The sequence below is a fragment of the Grampus griseus genome, assembly GCF_964374135.1.
Source record: "Grampus griseus genome assembly, chromosome: 11".
In the NCBI taxonomy this organism is placed as follows: Eukaryota; Metazoa; Chordata; class Mammalia; order Artiodactyla; family Delphinidae; genus Grampus; species Grampus griseus.
This window is the reverse complement of record NC_139005.1, coordinates 5,911,605-5,933,726: the sequence shown is the minus strand read 5'-3', so window position 1 is coordinate 5,933,726 and position 22,122 is coordinate 5,911,605. Positions and strand designations below refer to the sequence as shown.

Sequence of the window (22,122 nt, the reverse complement as noted above, 5' to 3'; positions counted from 1 at the left end):
TGGTTGGCCTCGGGGCCTGTGGGTGTTTCATTTAGCACGTGCTAATGTATTACAGTGAGCATATAATGGGGCTCAAGGTCCCTGGAAGTTGAATCTTCCACCATCTTGGACCTAGTCGGTTCTAACCAGTTTATGTCATATTCTCAACGACTATGTCATTCTTTTAGGGTTGTCCTGCCCCCTTCCCTCCTGTTTCAGAAACCCTGAGACTTAAAGGACTGGCAGAAGGAAAAGAAATGCTCATCTTCAAGCATAAAAAATATGTACATCAGTATCTATGGTGTTATGCAGCATGTCCAGATTTCAACAAAAAGTCACAAGGCACACAGGAAGGACGGATAAGACACAATCTGAAGAGACAAAGAATCATCAGAACAAGACTCAGATATAATATCAGATGTGGAATTTAAAATAACTGTGATTAATATGTTAAAGGCTTTAATGGAAAAGGTAGACAACGTGCCAAGATCAGATGGATGATTTCAGAAGAGGAAACCATAAGAATCAAATGGAGGTACTTAAAATAAAAACATAGTAACAGAAATGAAGAAAGCCTTTGACAGGCTCATCAGTAGACTCCGTACAGCCAAGAAAAGGACTAGTGGACTTGAATATAAGTCTATAGAAATTACCCAGAGGAATACCAGGTACCACTTTATGGTCATAAATTTGATAACTTAGATGAAATGGACTGATTCTTTGAAAGACAAAGACCAAAACTCACTCAAGGGGAAACAGATAACCTGAAAGAAATCGAGTTGATAGTTAAAAACCTTCCAGTAAATAGAACTCCAGGCTGAGATTATTTCACTGATCAATTATACCAACACTTAAGAAAGAAATAATACCAATTCTACACAGTCTCTTCCAGAGAATAGAAGAGGGAATACTTCCTCACCAATTTTACAAAATTAGCTTTACTATAATATCAAAAGCAGACAAAGAAATTACAAGAAAAAAAACTACAGACACCAGGATTCCTCATAAACACTGGTGCAGAAAATTAGCTTTACTATAATATCAAAAGCAGACAAAGAAATTACAAGAAAAAAAACTACAGACACCAGTATTCCTCATAAACACTGGTGCAGAAAATTAGCTTTACTATAATATCAAAAGCAGACAAAGAAATTACAAGAAAAAAAACTACAGACACCAGGATTCCTCATGAACACTGGTGCAGAATTCTTCAACAAAATATCAGCAATCAAATCAAGTAACATGTAAAAAGGATAATATCTTTGGTTAAACGTTCATAAATCAATCAATGTCATACTTCACATCAATGGACCAAATAGGAAAAACCGTATAATCATTTCAGTAGATGCTGAAAAAGTATTTGGCAAAATTTAAAATTCATTCGTGATAAAATCTTCCAGCAAACTAGGACTAGAGGGGAACTTCCTTAACCTAATAAAGAATATCTATGAGCAACCCACAGGTAACATCAAACCTAATGGTGACAGAATGAATAAAGTTCAGGAGCAGGACAGGATATCCTCTCTCACTCCAGTGACATAATAAGACATATGTGTTCGGTCTCTGCCCCCAGATCCTGACACAGAGCTCCTAAAACCCTCTGTAATTTCCTGAGTTATAGGGCTGCTAGGAGCATCTTTTGTTCTATATTTGGTCTTTGGTTCCTGGCAGGACTCCTAAAACCCTTGGGATTTCCTAGGTGATATGAGTGTCATTTGTTCTAACGAGGTGACTCTGGGTGGGCTCCTGGGTGACTTCAGGATGGGAACTGTTCACCAGAAAGACTAAGCCATGATTAGCAGCTTGGAACTTTCAGCCCTACCCCCCCCATCCCCCCAGGAAGGGGAGAGGGGCTGGGGATTGAGTTAGTCATTGATTATGCTTACATGATGAGAACTCCATAAAAATCCCTAAACCATGGGGTTCAGAGAGGTTCCACGTTGGTGAACACATCCACGAGCTGGGAGGGTGGTGCTCCCCAAGCTCTGTGGGGACGGTACCGCCTGTATTCTGGACACTTCCAGACTTTGTTCTATGTACTTCTTTATCCGGCTTCTCATTTTTATCTTTTATAATATCCTTTATAATAAACCTATACTAGTAAACAAAGTGTTTCCCTGAGTTCTGTAAGTTGTTACAGCAAATGATGGAACCTGACGAGGGGGTCTTGGGGACCCCTGATTTGTTGCCACGTTGGACAGAAGTGTGGGTAACCTGCTAACTCTGGGTGCTTAGTGTCAACACTGAGCTAAATTGTAGCACACCCAGCAGGTGTGAAAACGGAAGGGTATCTTGCTGTGGAAAACCCACACATTTGGTGTCAGAAGTGTTGTGAATAGAAGCAGATCCTATTAACCTCTGTCAGAGAAGTGGGATTTGCTAAAACAGCCTTGGCTCATGGAAACTTGTGGTTTGGGAAAGAGAAGCATGAAAGGGTGCAGGATGAGGAAGCTTTGATCCCGGATGGCTACCTAGTCACGCATAGTCTGAAACTGCCGCTGTGCTGTGATCAGTTACCAGTGGGATTTAGCAATGGTGGTAGACTCAGTTCCCAAGGAGTTGGCTTACTGGATACATAAGAAATGAAAAACAATCAGAAGCATGCTAAATACACAGTCCCTTAGTTATTGTTAGCTGACATAGTGAAAGTGAAAGTAAAAGCGAGCGCTGCAGACTAGATGTTGGACCAAACTCAGACTGAGGTCAGTCTGAGCTTTGGCCACCGGCCTCAAAGCTGCTCCCAAGGGAAAAGTTATGCCAGGACAACAGAAAACACCGTAAGTCCTCTGCTTATGGAGAAGGTAGACAACATCGGGGGGAGGACAAAACGAACAAGCTACTGAAACCAGGGAGTAGAGTGAGAAGGAATTGTCTCGTTTTGTAGACTGGTATCATCAACTTCCTAAAGAACCCTTACTGGGATGGATTGTGGGAGTATTTAATTTGGGGGCTGTGTCTTTGGTTTTGATGCTGCAGAGTGGAAGAGTGTGTTGGGTTGACACCGGACCACTGTTGAACAATAATCACAGATGGCTGGATGAAAGCCACTGTAAAGTGTGTTTATCCTGAGAGGAGGGACTACCCAGCTCCCCCTATAAATGCCAAGTGGAACACCCCAGATGAAGCAGCTTATATGCTTCACGTACAAGCCCTGCAGGACCGGCTTTGTGATGCCCAGGATATTCACCTGCTGATCATACTTATTACCCAGGTCATAGGAAATGCTGTGATTAAAGGGACCCCTTTAGTAGGCACACCTCATATATCCTTCCTGCTGCAAAATTGGACGACAATCCCAGAAGCCCTATCAGACTCGCGGTCTCAACTTCCTTGTGTGATTCTTACTGATATCAAGACCATTAAAGTAATTAACAAGAAAATGGGGTGAGACAGAGGGGAACGTCCAGGGCAGTCCCATCGGGGTGGAAGTCTTGAGATGGTTATTGAGAAATGAGGTGAATGATGGTGGACTTTTAATGGTGTTGAAACAAAGCTGTTGATAAATTCTACTGAAGGTTGGGTGGACCAATGGAATCCCCTGCTGGTCTCCCAACATTAAAAGGCCCTAAATTAGTTTGTTCCATTTACCCGATTTTGTAGGAGTTTTGAAAATCGGAAGGCAAAGATTACGAAGAGAAATGTGTGGGGCAGTGCTTAGCTTAATCGAGGTAAAGATTGGTGGAGAGGCCAGGGTCTTCTTGTTCCATCCCCCAACTGGGGACTCAAGGCCATATGCATGTGAGTGGATAAAATGGCTGGGATGGGGGAGGAGGCTCTTCTGGGCTTGACAGGAGAGCCCTATGCACCTGTTGGTGAAGTCATAACAGGGCTAAGATTAGATTAGGAGGATATGCAGATGCCATGATTGCTGGAGTTAAGGTGAAAGTTTGGATGAAAATTGATGTTGATGGTAGTTCCAAAACAAAGGGAGTAAGTATCCTGTTGGAAAGCCGCATTAAGACTGTTGGATAGAAAGACTGATAGAAGAGGGCCGTCTCTCATTGCGCTGAATTTCATGCTGTTTTCTAGCAGTGATGAAAGAATTGAACAATGGTAAACAGCCCCTATGTCTGGCTTTTTACAGACTCATGGGCAGTAGCCAATGGCTTGGCCATAAGGTCAAGGTAAATGGGCAACGGAAGACTGGACTGATATGGGGGTGCCTGTATGGGGCACGACCAGGTGGAAATCACTCTGGGAATGCCCATCAGAAGAACCCCTTCCAGACTGAGAAGGTGATTGGAACGGGCAAGCAGACCTTCTGATGCACTCCCCTGAGGGGGCCACCTGGGTCAATGAAGTGAGCAGACATGTAGGTGGTGCAGCAATGCAGGATGGGCTGAATCTAGACAGAGTCCTCTTCACATTCTGAGGCACAGAATGCCAACAGGAACTGTCCTCTCTGTCAACAAGAGAGACAGACTGCAGAACCCAGAGACGACGCTGGGGAGGATTCCCCAGGGAAGGCCCCACGCAGAGCTGGCAAGTGGATTGCATTGGACTAATGCAGGTAGACCTGGGGGGCTATAAATGGGCCTTAAAAGGAATAGACACTCTGGACTAGGCTTTGCACACTCAGTGGTAGACATAAACGTCCAAAATACTGTGAAAGAATTGGTACAGAAGATAATGTACTCATCTGGGCCGCTGAGCTCCATTTCTTCAGACCAAGGGATGTACTTTACAGTCCATCAGGTCCAACGGTGGGTAAAGAGATATCACATCAAATGGACAAACCGTGTTGCGTTTCATCCTCAGAGTAACGGTCTAATAGCAAATTGGAACAGGTAGATGAAACATTTGCTATCTAGAACGCGGGAGATAACGGCATGAGGGGCTGGCTTACGTGCCTCCCTGAGTGTGCACTCACACTCAACATGAGGGGGGCCAAGGGGGAGTCCCCTTGGATAGATTCCTCCAATTTCCTGGGGGATCTGGGAAAGGGGGTGGGGGAGAATGCTGGTGACACTATACAGCTCTTCTCCATATCACCACTACTTGCTTTTATCCTGTCTGCTCCAGTGGTCCCAGGGCCAGGGATACAACGGTGGGTGCTGGAAATGGGGATTACCCCTACGCAAGAAACTGTAACTATACCTTTAAACTTTTATGCCAGAATTCCTAAGGGCCTGATAGGTAACAGTGAATGCTGCTATGTTGCCTAGTGGTGGGAGCAGCCCACTAGTTCTGTACCTGTGTCACCTTCCCCTTTACGAATAATGGGAGTGATTTGCTTTGTCTGGGGGACGGCAAATTATGCTCGGAGACAGAGATTGTCTTTGCCAACAGTTTAGCACAGGACTGCAGGAATCATAATTTCACAAGGCAATAGCGTACAGTATGATGTCTCTTAATAAGCCAGTAAACTTACATACTCCAAACAGATGATAGATTGATTACACTATGTTTTCCAGGACAGGGGGAGATGAAAGGAATAAAGTCCAAATTTAGTTTCAAGGTTTATTTTTATACAGGTTGGTACTCCAGGGAGACACTTGACCAACCAAGAGCTGACTTGCAGCTGCCAGCGCAAAAAACGAAAGTCCCTTATGCTAAAGCATGTTGCTAGGGAACAAAGGCACCGGCGTCGGGGCAGGTTGGGCTGCTCAGAGGGTTATCACTCCAGGGGCGGAGGGTTATCCCTCACTCCAGGGACCGTGGCTCTGCTTGCGACACTGCCTACGAGGAGTGCCTCATCAATACAGGAAGAGATGTCCCCTCTCTTCCTGAGACTGCTGCGGTTTTAATGCCACTGCCCGCCGAGAGCAGCCTGGCCACGGCAGGTGCAAGTGTCTCAAAATTGTCACAGAGCTGGATCAGCAAAGGGTCGCTTTTTCCCAGACCGAACTCTGGATAATCCTCACACACTCTCAGTATTTACGGTCTAGATGTCCTCCTGCCATAGTTGCTTCTCCACGTGTTCTTACTGATAAGCCCCCAGCCGGGCCCCTCAGCGATGGAGCTGAGTGGTTATCAAAGACAATAGATGAGAGATTGACATCCTGACACAATGTACTTCATTCTTACATCAAAGCAACTTTACTTCTTTTTTAATTAATTAACTTTTAGCTACGTTGGATCTTCATTGCTGCGCGTGGGCTTTCTCTAGTTGTGGCGAGCGGGGGCTACTCTTCGTTGTGGTGCGCAGGCTTCTCATTGTGGTGGCTTCTCTTGTTGCGGAACACGGGCTCTAGGCGCGTGGGCTCAGTCGTTGTGGCTCGCGGGCCCTAGAGCGCAGGCTCAGTAGTTGTGGCGCACGGGCTTAGTTGCTCCATGGCATGTGGGATCTTCCTGGACCAGGGCTTGAACCCATGTCCCCTGCCTTGGCAGGCTTATTCTTATTCCCTGCGCCACCAGGGAAGCCCTGGCCTGACTTCCTGACTCCATCTGGAACCACTTTCCCCTCCATCCACCAGATTGTAGCCTAGACTTAGAGGTGCCTAATTCCTCTAATGTCCCAAGGGCCAAGGACCTTTGCACTAGCTGTTCCCTCTGTCTGGAACATCCTTCCTCTTGCTCTTCAGCTCAGATGTCACCTCCTCAAGAAGGACTTCCATGACTACTCAATCTCAAGTAGCTGTAGGGTGACTGTCACTTTCCCTATTTCAGTTTGCAGTATGATACTTATTGTTCCTTATTTTTTAATTTATTTTCATTATCTGCCTCATCTCATGAGAGAAGAACTCTTTTTTTCCAGTTCGGAAGGAAAGGTTTATTCTTTGATCGAAGAATGGAGAGGTGTGAGCTCCTGCTCTAGAGGACACACTATTCCCCGGAACTTTGTCATCTTAGCTCTGTATCTTCGATACCTAGAAGAGTGCTTAGCACACAGTAGGTGCTCAGTGGGTAAATATTTGAGATTTAATGAATGAATGAGTACCTCCATGCCCGAGCTCTTTCTACCATCACAATTGCCTTCCCAGCTGTTGGCAACCACAGGCTCCTTGAATCTGGTTTCTCCACAGACCACTTAGAGTCAGTCTGTTCAGAACAGTAGCCGCTAGCCACACATAGCTACTTAAATATGAAATTAAATTAAAGTAAAATTTCCGTTCCTCCACACTAATCACATTTCAAGTGTTTGTCAGCCATGTGTGTCCAGAGGCTACCATATTGGACAACGCAGATAATACTTTTTATCATAACAGAAAGATCTATTGGACAATGCTGATAGACCTCTATGAATAGGACTAACCCCAAAGGGAAGGTTTCGGCCTCAAGCATGATTGCCTTTTGGGGTCTTGTTGCTCTGAAACGGCTTCTGTATAAACCATCCTATTTGACTAATAAGACATTTTATCAAACAGGTGTTTTGAGGGTCATGATTTGAGGACCTCAGAGGTATGCTACTTGGAACGAGTAACTCTTTTCATAAGTACATAAAAGTGAACAGATACCTGGAAGAAGATGTCTTAACATAGAACCGTATGACTTTGTGCTAAGAAGTGTGATGGGGGATGAGTTAAGAATGGGTTGGGGAGGGTGAGTAGGCGGCAGTCCTAGATATTAAACTAAATTAACTCTAACGTATAATTCCTTTAGGGTGGATTGTTACATTAGAAATGCCTTCAGGATGGACCTGGAGACTGTCATACAGAACGAAGTAGGTCAGAAAGAGAAAAATAAATATCGTATATTAATGCATATATGTGGAATCTAGAAAAATGGTACAGATGAACCTATTTGCAAAGCAGAAATAGAGATAAAGACGTAGAGAACAAACATATGGACACCAAGGGGAGAAAGGGAGGGGTGGGATGAATTGGGAGATTGGGATTGACATATATACACTACTATGTATGAAACAGATAACTAATGAGAACTTGCGGTATAGCACAGGGAACTCTACTTAATGCTCTGTGGTGACCCAAATGGGAAGGAAATCCAAAAAAGAGGGGATATGTGTGGACATATAGCTAATTCACTTCACTGTACAGCAGAAACTAATACAACATTGTAAGGCAACTATACCCCAATATAAATAAATAAATAAAACCAGAAAAAAGAGAAAAGAAATGCCTTCAGCTACGAGACCAATAATGTAGACCAAGCTCACTTATGAAAATATGAAATAAAATCTTAGCAAACAGAATCCCAGAGCTACATGAAAAGAAAATACTTCAAGATCAAGTGTGGTTTATTCCAGAAAGTAAAGATAGTTTAGTATTAGGAAACTTATTTATGTCATTCATCAGATTAATAGACTTAAGGGGAAAAGTAGTGAATTGTCCTTGTAGATGCTCAAAAGACATTTGTTTTCTTCTCACAAAAACTCAATATCCATTGTAATTTAAAAACTCAGTGAAATGGTAAGAGATGGATATTTCCTTAGCATAATAAAGTAAATATATCTATTTCAACTCCTGCTTAATAGGGACATACTGAAAATATTTCCATTAAAATCAGTATCAAGACAGCAATGTCCATTAATTACTACTACTATTACTACTGAACATTCTTCTGGAGGTATTAGGCAATGCATTTAGACAAGATTAAAATATATCAGAAGCATAAAGTTAGACAGCAGAGATTAATTTCACACTTTTTATAGTTGATAATCTAAGAGAATCAACTGAAAACCTATTTTAGTTGATAAGAGAATTCAGTAGGTGACTGGGTAAAAATACAGAAATAAATTCCATTTCTAAGGCACTTACAAAGATGAAACATCTAGGAATGAATTTAAGAAATACTCAAGAGCTATATTTTAAAAACATTAAACACTGAAATACTACTGAGAGGAATAAGAGGAATCAACAAATAGAAAGGCATATCATGTTCTCGAAAGGAAGGCTCGCACCAGAAAGACATGAGGGAGTTTCTTCTTTTCTTTTCATTTCTTTTTTCTTTTCTTTTCTTTTCTACTAGATAAACTGATGTTCATGTGGAAAAACAAATAAGAAAATATGGTTGGGAGAATTTTGAAAAAGGAGGTTAAAAGGAGCCCCATAGATATTAAGATATAAAGCTAAAATATATAATTGGAAGACTGTAGTGCTAGCAAACTAAAAAACCAGATCTAAGAAAGAGAATTGAAAATCCAGAAGTAAATTCAAATTCACACACAAATTGAGTTTATGATAATGGTAGTGTTTTAAATTAGTGAAGAAAAAAATCATTGTTCAATAGATGATTTGGGGGATAACAAGATAATATTTCATAATTATCCAGTAGAAAATGGTAAGAGAAATGAACAGTTAGTGGAAAATAAGTTACAAATGACTCTTTAACATATGAAAGTGTTCAGTCACAATGAAATGAAAAACTTTACTCACAATAAGAAATGCAAATAAAAATGACATTGAGATACCATTTTTCACCTTTCAGATTGGCAAAGATTAAAATGTTCGCTAGCACAGCAAGGTTGGTATTTGTGTATGAAAATGGCACTTATAAACTGCTGATGTTTAATCTCTATGGAGGACAATTTGGCAATATTTATCAAAATAAAGTATATGTATCTTTTGACCCCCAATTTTATTTCTAGCATTTTTTTTTTTTTTTTTTTTTTTTGTGGTACACGGGCCTCTCAATGTTGTGGCCTCTCCCGTTGCAGGGCACAGGCTCCGGACGCACAGGCTCAGCGGCCATGGCTCACGGACCCAGCCGCTCGGTGGCATGTGGGATCTTCCCAGACCAGGACACGAACCCGTGTCCCCTGCATCGGCAGGCGGACTCTCAACCACTGCTCCACCAGGGAAGCCCTCTAGCAAATTTTTGACAGCAATACTTCCACATGTGCAAAACGACATAGGTTACTGTAGAACTGTTTTTAATAATAAAGATTGGAAATTAATTAAAAATCATCCAAGGGATCTAGTTAAATGGTGCAGATATTGGGATCCCATACAATGAGATACTATGAAGATATAACAATTAAGGAGGATGTTTTGATACCCATATGGAATTATGGCCAAGCTATTTTGATAAATGAAAAAGCCAAAAGGAAAAATATGCAAAGAATTTGCTACCATTTGTGGAAAAAAAGGAGGAAGTTATATATGTGTATATATTTGCTTGAATATGCATAAATCAGTAACAGTAACAGTAACATTGGTTGCTTCCAGGGAGGGGACACCTTGCTGGTTGAGGGGCAGTAGTGAAAGAGAAACATTTCACTGTTTACTCTTTGATACTTTTTGAATTTTGAGCCATGTGAATAAATTACCTACCCCCAAAGAGGAAATAAATAAAGTTAAAACTAAAACAGAAAAGGAAAACTTGACTTATTGTGATTTACACATATGGGGGTTTGCTTTATCTCTCACAGAAAGAAGCCCAGAAGTAGGTGTTCACTGACTGTTGGTTCAGCTGCTCAATGATGCCTCACAAGCCAGGCTCTTTCTTTTCTTCCAGGACTTCCATCCTCAGAGAATTGGCTTTTTATCTCCAGGGCTTTTCTTCATGATAACAAGATGGCTGCCACAGTGCAGGCATCATGTCCTCACACAAGCATCCCCCACCCAGACATGAAAGAAGGGACAAGGAAAGCCAAAACCTTTTTCCTGATAATGCTTTTTGTCCTGAGAAGGAAGATTTCCCTGTCCATGTCATTGGCCAGGATGGATCCCATGCTTATCCCAAACCAATTCCTAGCGAAGGGTAATGGGTTTACTGGCCCTTGAAATTGGGGGAAGGGCCTCCCATCCTGATATCAAGGAATCTTTGTCCTAGTACAGAAATAGTGTTCTGTTCCTAGGAAAGGTGCAGAAGTCCATTGGGTGGGTAGTAGACAGAGTCCACTCAGCTGTCAATGTGAACCACTCCATCTTTTGAAAAGAGAAATTCTTAATTACCCCAAGACCACATACCGCCACATCTCCCGTTGCACCGCCCTACAATCGATTTCGTCCATCTCCCCTGTGGACTGCGGCCTTAGCCTCACACTGGTCTCCTGCACCCATGTTGACATTGGCTGGACTCAGTGTTGGCTTTCTGGCCACCCTGTGTCGCAAGCATGACCGCGGCCTGCTCAGTGACCAGGACGTGCGCGGCCCAGTGTCCGGCCCTCTGAGGCGACCACCCGACTTGCCCCCAGCCCCACCGCCCACCTCTTGTGCCGAGGCTGTGGTCAGGCCTAGCTGGGCACCAACCGAACCGTGTCTGACTTCAATGCCTTCTACCAGGCATGACAGCGACAGCAAGCGGGTGGGGCCGAGAAGGGCTTCTGCTGGGCCGAGACCTGAGACACGCTTCCGTCTTCGTTCTGATCACAGTCTTCATCATCATGGACTTTTTGTCTTAATCGCAGAGCAGAGGGGAGGCGAGCAGCCCCCAGCCAGCATCCCCTATCCCCAAGAAAATGGCCTTGCCTGTCATCTTGAACCTGTTGTCTTCTGCTGGGGTCCGAAGGAACTGCTCTCCCCTTCCTGTTCCCCGGCTGGCCAGCTTAGCCATTGACCTACACATCCTTACCCCTCTGGTCCAGGAAAGAGGCTTTTCCATGCCTAAGAAAGAGGCCCCCAATGAAGCATCCCCAAAGCCCGAGAGTGAGGGGTTTCCTGGAGGCTCTGGGGTGCCTGCTTCCAGATGTTGTCAATTTCTGGAACACTTGCTCTGGCTTCCTTGTAAAGCGAGACTTGTCTGCTCCTGCCCCACGTATGTAGCGTGGGGTCCTCTGTAACCCTGAAACGTGCAATGTGGCCTGTTGTGGCTGCCAAAAGAAAAATTCCGGAGTTGTATGAAACTCGTCTTTCTGTGAGTTCCGCAAGCCGCGGATGAGACCTATTGTAGGGTAAGGATGTGATCTGTGGGAACCTGGCCATTCTTCGGTGGTCAGCCCCAGACCCCACTCCCCCTTCTGTTGGTGGCGTGTGGGAGCGGGAAAGAAAACAAGGTCATGAGCATAAGGAATAAGGCTTCCTGTGCCCATGCTTATCTAGCATATGACGTTGGAGAAGTTCCTCTGTGGGCATGATGGCAGAGGAACAAGTCGTTTGCTCTCTTGAGGGCTGTCACACTTATTATCCATGTTCTAAGGGGCTCGGTGATTAAAATATGATGCCAGTAGAGTCAGGTTTATCCTCAGGACAGTGTGCCTGCCACCTACCTGGTCATCCCTTGACCAGCCGGACCCATCACTAACTGTGCAGCTCATCCCTTCCCAGAAATAGAGCAACAAACCGGGAGTTTGAGTTGCCTGAGTGTGGGGAGACCCTACAAGCCAAGTCCTTGAAACATGGTGACTTGAGACTGTGGGAACTGGGGGAGTTTGAGTAGACAGGACTGCTGAAGGACACATGGTGGAATTTCACTTCCTTATTCAGAGCTGGTTGAGGATTTCTTTTTTTTAACCTCTATGCCTAATTGGTGCTAAGCAGTGGGTCATCACTTGGCTAGAGGTGTGATAATCAGCTCTCTTAACCCTGAATCACTGCATGTGGGGCGTGAATTAGCTGTGAGACGGTAGGTACTCTAGTGTGTATGCACTGTTGAGTGTAAAACCAGGGCAGGGTGGGGGGATAGAAAACCTTTGCGGGACATGTACTATAAGGATGAGCGCCTAAGTCTAGGTTCTAAACAAAGCCAGAGGTGCTTTGCTACTATTAATACCAATTTCTGCACTCAGTCTTTTGTGTGAAATCCTTGTATAATTGGGGATAAACCCATAGCTAGTTCAACTTGGTCTCTTGGGAACCATTCTGTTTTCTCTAGCCTTGGAGGTTGTGGGCAAGCTCTTAGTCATGGCTTTACAGTGACCATATGATTCAGTAGTAAAGATTTAAGCCCACTCTGGTTCAGACATGCTGGGCTCAGCGAGCCTTAGTCTGGGGGGAAGGGCATACGTACTTTAAAAAAGAACATTTAATGTTATTGTGTTTCGTATTTGGAAAACAAGAGGGAAAGTCTGTTCTTTTCAAAACACAAACTACAGGAAGTGAAGCTTAGTAAAATGTACAGAGGCTGGTGATTCTCAACCAAGGAGCTGTGGCATAAGAGTGTCCCTGGGGCAAGATTCTATCAAAGTTTCCATCAAATGGGGTTGGGGTTCTTTGGGGGTTTGTTTGTAAAAACACTAGTGGTCTGTGATATCTGGACCTTTCTCATGGGCTCTCAAGTTTGTTTTCTCTCAGTGAAGATCACAGCCAAGAACATTCCTTGAGCCCCAGGACATGGAGGTAGATAGAAAATTCCAGAAGGTTTGGGGTGGGGGATGGGGTCCAGACTCTGTGAAACTTCTAGAACATTCCATGCAATTCCAAACAGGGTAGACAATAAAGTTTATAAACCATCCAAAAAAAAAAAAAGAAAAGACTAGCTGGATTCAGACCTAATTACCCCATTATTAACTACCATTTTATCCGGTAGTTCCATTAGCATCATTTCCTTAAAAAAATTTCCCTCCTTTTATTTTGTTGAAAAGAAAAAGGATAATTTTTTTTTAATCTAAACACCTTGGAACAATGATGAAGGAATCACGTTGTCTAGTGCTAGGATATGGCAAGAACAGGAGGATTTAACCCTCTAAAAATACAACTCACGTTATTTACTTCTCAAGAAAGGAAGTTGGATTTAGCACTTTCAAGGCCAGCCTTAAATAACCTTAAATATCCAACCTTATATATCCATATCCAACCTTAAATAACCATCCATATCCAACCTTAAATAACCCTCCCCACCTTGAAGGGTCCCAGCAACAGAATCATAACATTAGACCCAGATGGTGGCCTTTTATGGAAGGAGCAGTCGGCTGGCAGCAGCTCCCCTCACAATCCTTCAACCTAAGACCGAGCAGCATGGCAGATAAATTCTGGGGGCCCAAACCTTTACAAACAATAAGAGAGCTTCAAAGATTTAAAGTTCTTTTGGGGGAAAAAAGAAAATACAGGCATATTTGGAGATGTTGCAAGTTCCGTCCCAGACCACTACAATAAAGCGAATCACACGAATTTTTGAGTTTCCCACTGCATCTAAAAATTATACATATATGTAGTCTATTAAGTGTGCAATAATAGCATTATGTCTAAAAACCAACGTACATGGCTTCATTTAAAAATACTTTATTGCTGAAAAATGCTAACCATCATCAATAATGCAGGGTTGCCACAATTTGTAAACAAACAAACAAACCAAAAAACCCACACACAATACAGCGAGGTAAGCCTGCAAGACAAGAAGAAATAAAGTAAAGGTCACGAGTGCGCCTTCTGGGCTGAAGGAGGCCGGCCTCTGTCTCTTCACCAACAGAAGGTGAACTTGGCCTCTAAATTTATGTCAATTTATGTCTAAAGTGTGTATCTTTCCCTTCATCCAACCTTTTGCCAAATACTTTTGCACTTTGCCTTGAGCCTGAGGGTTGGAGAGCTGGCTGAGACTGGATGCTGGTGGGACATGCAGGAGGTCTGATGACTTCAGAAAACCAGCCCATTTTACCCGTTCAGAGAAATTCTCTTTTTACCCAACAGGCCTCTAGCGCCAGCCTAATTGGGGTGTGGGGGGGAGGGCGCATGGCAGCCACGTGCAGCTGAACTGGGCAAGTGACTTACCCTCCTGGGCCTCAGTGTCCTCATCTGTTAAATGGGAAGAGTCCTGGTACCTACCTCCTGGGGGGGTTGTGAGGGTTGCATAAGGTCACGTTGCACAGCATTGAGAACACTGCCTGCCACGCTGTCAGCGATTGCTGACCAATACTGTCATCACCTGAACTCCATATCCCGGCCTCTTACACAAATACCTTGTGGGATTATATTTCACAGCTTTGACCTGTGCCTTTGACACGGCCCCGGTGGAATAGTGTGCCTCTGTAAATCCCAAGGGACTTCTCTAGCGGTCCAGGGGTTAAGACTCCGCACTTTCCTCTTTTTTTTAATTTTATACATTTATTTATTTATTTATTTATTTATGGCTGTGTTGGGTCTTCGTTGCTGCGCACGGGCTTTCTTTTAGTTGCGTCAAGCGGGGGCTACTCTTCATTGCGGTGCGCGGGCTTCTCATTGTCATGGCTTCTCTTGTTGCGGAGCACGGGGTGTAGGTGCGCGGGCTTCAGTAGTTGTGGCACGTGGGCTCAGTAGTTGTGGCACATGGGCTCTAGAGCGCAGGCTCAGTAGTTGTGGCGCACGGGGTTTGTTGCTCTGTGGCATGTGGGATCTTCCCGGGCCAGGGCTCAAACCCGTGTCCCTTGCATTGGCAGGCAGATTTTTAACCACTGCGCCACCAGGGAAGCCCAAGACTCCGCACTTTCAAATGCGCAGGTTCGATCCCTGGTCAGGGAATCGTGTGGCACGGCCAAAAAAAAAAAAAAAAAAAAATCCCACAGAAATCAATGATCTAGGTCTCAGTCTCCTCTTTATTTGCATGTGGTTACAATTCATAAATACACTCACCGTTTTCCTCCCCCTCCAAAATTCTCCCTTATACCTAAAACCCCACCCAAGCCCCTGGTTATAAGGATTCCCTTTCCTGTCTAGAAGGGGAGGGTGGTCCTCCCTGTCACTCCATCTTCATGTAGCGTCTCCCTCAGTCCATGTGAAGTGTGGGCCCTCGAAGGGCCTCTGAAGCTTGGGGATGACGGGCACCACAAATCCGCCAGAGGTCCCGGCCATGTCCTTGAGTGACCATGTGGCTGGCTCCCTTCTGTGCCATGCTTGGGGTACAGATGCCAGGGGGGCGGCAGTTAGCGTCACATGTGCTGTCCGTGCCTGAGGCCGAGCTGGTGCTGCCCCAGTGGGCAGGGGGTCTGCAGTGGAGTCCCGGGCCTGCTCGGGCGGTGGTGAGAGTCCTGCAGGGGCACCATTCCCAGCCAGTGCTGGCCCTGCTCTCAGAGACGCGTCTGAGCCCTGGCCCCTCAGGGTCCAGCTCTCGGGGCCCTACCCAGGCCCTTGGTCAGTCCTGTGCGGGGAGGGCGGCCTCGGGGAGGAGGCGCTCTCAGGCTTCCCTTCTCCTGGCTTCTCCAGACAACATCAGGCGTGGGTGACAAATTGGGTCCTTGGCCCCGTTAGGGGGTGTGGCACCCCAGTGTCTCTGTCTCAGCCAGGTGCCAAGCTTTGCCATCCTCCTGGTAGGGTGTGGAGAGCCCGGGAGGGCTAGGGGCACCCTCTTCAGGGATGGGGTACGGAGGCTCTGGGGGAGCGGGGGTGTCTCCGGGGCCCCGTGCTCCCCCCAGTACTGGCCCGTTGTAGATGTAGATGTTGCCGGTGACAGTCACAGACCCGCCGGTGACGTGAATGCCATTGGTGCCTGTGGGAAGGAAGGTGGAGTAAGGAGTGAGGGGCAAGTTTGAGGGGAAGGCCTGTGTGACCCCAGCATCGGACTCCAGCTTCCCCAGGGCCCCTGTCCGCCATCGCTGTTTCCGCTCTGTCCCCCTCCATCAGCGTTCTTGAGCTCTGTGTTTATTCCTCTGTTTCTTGGTTTTCAGTCTCTTCCCTGCTCTGGAGTCGGGACGCTCTGGCTGCTGGAGCTTCCCCTTGCACCAGGTTTAGTCTCCTCATTTCTGCCTGGCTCACACTCTCTCTCCCTGCCCACCCTCCCTCCCCACCCACTCTGTTCCCTGCGCCTGCCCCAGGCTCACCGTGGGCCACCTGGCCTTGCTCTGGGAGCTCAGCCTCCAGCTCCCTGGCCTGGCTCAGAGGACTCTGCTGTTGTAGTGCCTCTTCCTCCAAACCTGGGGACGCTGGGAGCCCGGCCGAAGCTGGGGTCAAGTCTCCAGAGGTGGGCAGAAGTGGCTCTACCAGGTCAGGGTACTGTGGGTTGACCCTCGGGGGCTCCCAGCTTCCTTCAGCAGTATTTGATTCCTCTCCCTGCAGGACAGAGGCCGAGAACCAAGCAGTGACGTGGGCCTCAGACCCCGTCTTTCTTTAACTCCTCCCCCCTCCCCACCCCACGCTTAGGCAGCTCAGTGCCCTCTTCTGCTCCTCTTCAGGCTCCCTGCCCCAGGGCCTTTGCACCTGATGTTTCCCCAGCTCCTGGAGCACTTTCCTCGATACATCCCGACGGCTGGCTCCCTGTGTTCTTCAGCTCTCTGCTCAAATATCAGCTGATCACAGAGGCCCTCTCTGTCCACTCTAAGATAATATACCCTCGTCTGTTGCCACTGTCACTGTCCCCCTACCATGCTTTATTTAGCAATTATCACTCCCTGAGGTACAGCTGTCTAGCTTTATTCTGGCTCCACTGGTTTGTAACTCTGGGAGGACAGACACTTTGCTTTGCTCACTGCTGTTTCCACTGTGCCTTGAACGGTGCCTAGCACACCGTGTGCTTGATGAATTATTAGTTGAATGAATGAATGGTTGTTGAAGCGGCAGACTCTTTTCCTGCCTGCCCTCCACCTGGTTCTCCTGTCCCCCTGCCCCTCCTTGCTGCCTCCTCAGCCTTCCCCATTACCTCTGGGTGCCTCTTGAGCAGGGATCCTGCAACAGAAAATGAAAGGGCAGGCCTCAGACCCCCAGGCTCTCCCCCTCCACACAAGCCATGATATGGCACTGCTCACCCTGGGCTCCCCACAAGGATCAGGTTACCATTACCCTTATCTCCAGCCTCAGAGTGGGGGGCTGGATGGAGGTGATGTCTATGTGGGGGGCAGGTGCTGGGCGTCTTGGGGGTGTGAAGGCGCAGAAGGGTCATCCCTGGGCGAGCTGAATATTCCCTCCAGCCCCCCTCCCCCAGCTAGGTAGGCACAGACCCAGGCCCTGCATCCCTGCCTGCACCCTGCTCCTTCCTACCCAGCTTTCTGCAGAGAGAGGGGTGGCTCTTCCAGGTGCAGGCGAACACAGTGGTGAGAAGCAGCAAGGAGACCAGCGGCAGCAAGACGGCCAGCACCAGCATCGTTCCTGCAGGACGGCAGACAGGACGTGGCATGAGGGCCCGAGGAGGCTGGGGGGTGGGCAGTTAAGGAAGAGCTCTGCAGTTCTCAAGCCACCCGGGCAGAAAAGGGAGAGCAGCTTTCCCCTTCTGGTCCCACTACAGTTCCTAAAGGAGGAGTTGGAGAAACTTCCCTTGGGTTACAGAGAAGGGGCACTAAGCCTGACTAGTGGGGGGACCTCCTGACAGCCAGCAGAAACTCTGCTGCAGATGGAGATGTTTGGGGTGGATGCGGGTGGCCACCGGCACGGGGGCAGCCTTGCGGGTGAGGACAGGCACTTGGGCAGTTGTTCTGCAAGGGCTGAAAGTGGGAGTGGGAAGCAATAAGGGAGGTAGGGAGTCTGTAAGCAGACTCAGGCCACAGGGTGAAGTCATGTCTCTGCGGACTTGACCATCTTACAGAGAGACCCACAGCTGCGGGAGCTGAGGTTGTCCTTCTGCAGCTGTGGAGGTGTTTACAGGGGTGACGGAGTCGGGATCCTGGCTTCTGAACTCTGCCTGTGGCTACCTGGCAGTGGAGGGCTGCCCGGTCTCCACCCGCGGCTCAGGGCAGGTCCCGGGAGGGAGGGAAGCAGAGGCTGGGTTTCTCAGGTGCCCACATGTAGCCATGGTAACTGCTGCCTTCCTATGGGCCTCATGCTGCCGTCAACAGCATGGAGTCTACCATGCCCGTCGCCTGTGTCACCTGTGCCTGAGGAAGATGGGGAGCACTTGGACATTTGCACACTGGGAGTTTGCCCTTTGTGATCCGTCTAATTCCATGGCCTAAGGGAGTCCAGAATGGGAGGTGTGGGGAAAAACTAGACCCAGAGTCTTGGACACCTGGGCTCCTGCCCAGTTGTGTATTTTTCATATAAAAATGAGATTAGCTTACATACTCTCTAAAATTCCAGCTCTAAAATGCCTATCGTTTTTGATACACAGTTAGAAATTAATACGAGGATGTGGAAAATATTTACGATATAGTTGAATGAAAAATTAAGTTACAAATGACTGCACTTTTAGGAAAATAATTATTTTTTTCTATTGCACAGAAAAAAGTATGGGAAGACATATTCAAAAGTGTTGAGTGTGGGGCTTCCCTGGTGGCGCAGTGGTTAAGAATCTGCCTGCCAATGCAAGGGACATGGGTTTGAGGCCTGGTCCGGGAAGATCCCACATGCCGCGGAGCAATTAAGCCTGTGTGCCACAACTACTGACCCTGTGCTCTAGAGCCCGTGAGCCACAACTCCTGAGCCCACGTGCCACAACTCCTGAAGCCTGCACGCCTAGAGCCCGTGCTCCCCAACAAGAGAAGCCAGTGCACCGCAATGAGAAGCCCGTGCACCGCAAAGAACAGCAGTCCCCGCTCACTGCAACTAGAGGAAGCCTGTGCACAGCAACGAAGACCCAACGCAGCCAAAAATTTAAAAATAAATAAATTAATTAATTAAAATGAAAAAAAAGAAAGTGTTGAGTGGATATGCTAGGTGATGGTTCTGTGGGTGAGGTTTAGTTTTGTTTATCTGAATTTTCTGCAGTCTGCAAGTATTACGGCATGGGCTTTGGAGAAAGAGAGACTTAGAATAGGTCTTCGTAACACCAGTTACCACATGGATGATCTTGGGCAAGTCACCTAACCTCTCTGGGACGCGGTTTCCTCATCCAGGCAGTGAGGATAATAATAAGACTATTTCATAGGATCATTGTGAGGGTCAAATGAGTTATTGAAAGTCAAGTGTTCACAGAGTGCCTGACGCGCTAGCTCTCAATAAGTGGAAGCTATGATTATACATACTTGGTAATTTTTTAAAGTTAAGGAAATAAACTTTCCCCTGATTAATAACAACCAACCACAGTCATTAGAAACATCCTGTAATCCTCTATTAGGCGAGGAAACCAATGACTCCACAGAAAAGACCAAGAAAGCATCAAGTGTAGAATCTTCTCTCGAATAACTACAGAGACATCCAGTCTAGTAAATGGATTACGTGATGGTGGCATGTCCAAAACGATGACGGTGATGTCAGTTACAATTACATCTCCATGTGGGTGTACTATTACATATAACTTATAAGTCATGTGTAGGACATATAACTTAAAAAGTGTGTGTGTATGTTTGTGTGTAATTAACCTGGCCCAGGGATACTCCAATTTCCCTTTGAGGAGCTTTTCTTCTTGCCTCAATTCTGACTGGAAAGGATTCATCATTTCCCCGTTCTTTTAGATGGCTAAAAGAATTAAGGCATCTTCCCAGATGCCCCCTGCCCCTGCCCCTGGCCCCTCACCTGGCATCTCGGAGGGCTCTGGCGGATTTCTGCAGCTGGTGTCAGACCGGGAGGTGCCTGGCGCTGCCTCTACGAGGCCCTGGTCCTCACACCTGTGGAGGAAAGAGCCCAGCTCAGGTGGGCTCCTGGTGGTAAGTGGGAGGCGGTCCGTGGAGCTGAGCAGTGGACGGGGCTGTCAGCAGCTGGGGCTGGGAGGGTGGGAGGAACACGGACCTGGCACCCTCACCTGGTGTGGGGCTGGCAGCGGGCGCTGGGGGAGGAGGTGTTCTGGAAGTGCCCTGCCTTACAGGGAACACAGTTGCTGTTAGCCTTCCTGTCTTCATCTGGCAAGAGAAATGCATGGCCAGCCAGGGTGAGTGGGCAAAGGGAGCCCACTGGATGGCCCCTTCCCTGACCACCCACTGCAATCCGTGGTTTGCAGCATCTCTCCTGATCTCCGAATTGCACGAGCTTCCTCCCAGTGCTGGGAGGACCCCCGAGCCCCGCACCATCCCAGTTTCATTTCTCTGCAGGTCCCTTCTGTGAGCCTTGCTCAGGGAGGGAGAAGAGGCCTGGGGCCTCACCATGGACACAACCCCATGCACCCTGCCCCCTTCAAGATCACCCGCCTCCTCCCCCCACCCCTTTGCCCCCAGTGACCTCTGACCTTTGAGCTCGGCTTCAGTGCCAGGCGGGCAGTGGGAGAGTGACTCGCAGTGTACACACTCAGAGCCCCAAAAGACGCAGAAGAGTCCTGGCTGGCAGCGGCACTGGGTTTTGTGTTTGCTAGTGCAAGGCGTGATCTCCATGAAGCCCAGCACTGGTGGGGAGACAGAGGGCTCAGCAGAGGGGCTGCGCTCCGGGAGATCCCAGCCCCCGTCCCCGCCAGAACACCCCACTCACTCCGGTCACAGGGGCGGCACAGCTGGCAGATGGAGAGATGGTTCCAGTGCTCGTTGTAGGAATTTTCGGGGCACGTGGCACAAGTGGTGTCCTGGTCGGGGCCACATTCGGCCGAGACGTGTGTGCCTAGGATGTGAGCGGGGCAGTGGGAGTGTCAGGGGACTAGGGTTCCCCCACGCCCTCTGCTGCTTGCTGTGTGACCCTGGGCCTGCCGCGGTGCCTACACGGGAGGGATGGCCGGTGTCTCTCACTCTCTGTTTCTGCCAGCGGGTACTCCTGGGAGATGGCGTCCACCTTCCGTCTGAGGCAGCGGTGTGGGCTGGAGCGCCCTGTAACCCACCTCCCTGTCCCAGACTTCCTGTGGCCCCCGCCACTCACCTGGGGGGCAGCGGGAGCAGCAGACGTGATGCTTGGGCTCGTAGTACTCCGTTTCCCGGTCCCGGCAGGTTTGGTTCTCCGTGCGGTACGGGGGCACCTTCCAGGGGAGATGGAGTGAGGCGAGAAGTATTCAGCAGTCAGCTGGGAAGGGCAGAGGGGCTACAGAGAGGGCGGCCCAGACCCCTCTTCCCTGGCTGAGCCCACCCCCACCCGCTGGCCTGGGCCCCTCCCTCACCAGCTGGAGCTGGGATGCTGCCAGGAGACCCCAGAGGCCCAATATGAGCGGCCCCCAGGCCAGGCCGCAGGGGGAGGCGGCCCACGGCAGGCGCATGGCGGCCAGTCAGCCAGCCGAGCAGATGGGTGGAGGCCTGGGAGGAAGGTGGGAGGCCTGGACGTTCCGGGCAGTGGTGGCAGCAGCCTCCCGAGCCCAGAGGCTGGGACAGGACTCGGCCGACTTGCCCCCGGGGGCCAGAGCGGCCGGGCCTGGCCTGGCCTCCAGGGCTCCAGCGCTGGGCTCAGGAAGTGGGAGTGGAGGAGCCGGCGGGGCGGGGACAGGGAGAGCTGGGAGCCGAGGCAGCTGTCTGTCGCAATCGGGAAGAGGAACAGGCTTGGCTGCCCGACGCAGGGCGGGAGGGGGTGGCGGGGAAAGCACGTGAGGGCAGCGGGGCCGGAACCGGGCCTCCGCCCTTCTTTGGAGGCCTGACCGGAGAGGAGGATGCAGGGACAGGCCAGGCACAGCCAGTGGGAAAGGGGTAGCAGAGCCAGTGCACACTCTTCGGCTGGGCCCCCGGAAGCCCAGCTGGGAACAGATGGAGTT

General features: G+C 48.3%; 1 protein-coding gene across 1 annotated transcript; it reads right to left on the bottom strand.

Annotated features, from left to right (window-relative positions):
- Positions 1-15,257: 15,257 nt before the first annotated feature.
- On the bottom strand, positions 15,258-21,837 carry LTBR (lymphotoxin beta receptor). The gene is made up of 10 exons (XM_082666443.1): positions 21,541-21,837; positions 21,306-21,402; positions 20,928-21,053; positions 20,692-20,844; positions 20,272-20,368; positions 20,046-20,137; positions 17,640-17,747; positions 17,302-17,327; positions 16,487-16,715; positions 15,258-16,155 (listed from the first exon to the last, which is right to left on the bottom strand). Exons 1-10 carry the CDS (start codon positions 21,634-21,636, stop codon positions 15,914-15,916), a joined length of 1,266 nt encoding a protein of 421 aa, XP_082522569.1. The 5' UTR covers positions 21,637-21,837; the 3' UTR covers positions 15,258-15,913.
- Positions 21,838-22,122: the final 285 nt, after the last annotated feature.

Excerpts from the sequence above, each read along its gene's own strand:
- LTBR (XM_082666443.1), bottom strand. The coding sequence starts at position 21,636 with ATGCGCCTGCCGTGGGCCGCCTCCCCCTGCGGCCTGGCCTGGGGGCCG. Across the intron at positions 20,845-20,927 it reads GTGCCGCCCCTGTGACCGGA|TGCTGGGCTTCATGGAGATC; the intron begins GTGAGTGGGGTG and ends TCTCCCCACCAG. Across the intron at positions 16,716-17,301 it reads TGCTCAAGAGGCACCCAGAG|GGAGAGGAATCAAATACTGC; the intron begins GTAATGGGGAAG and ends TCTGTCCTGCAG.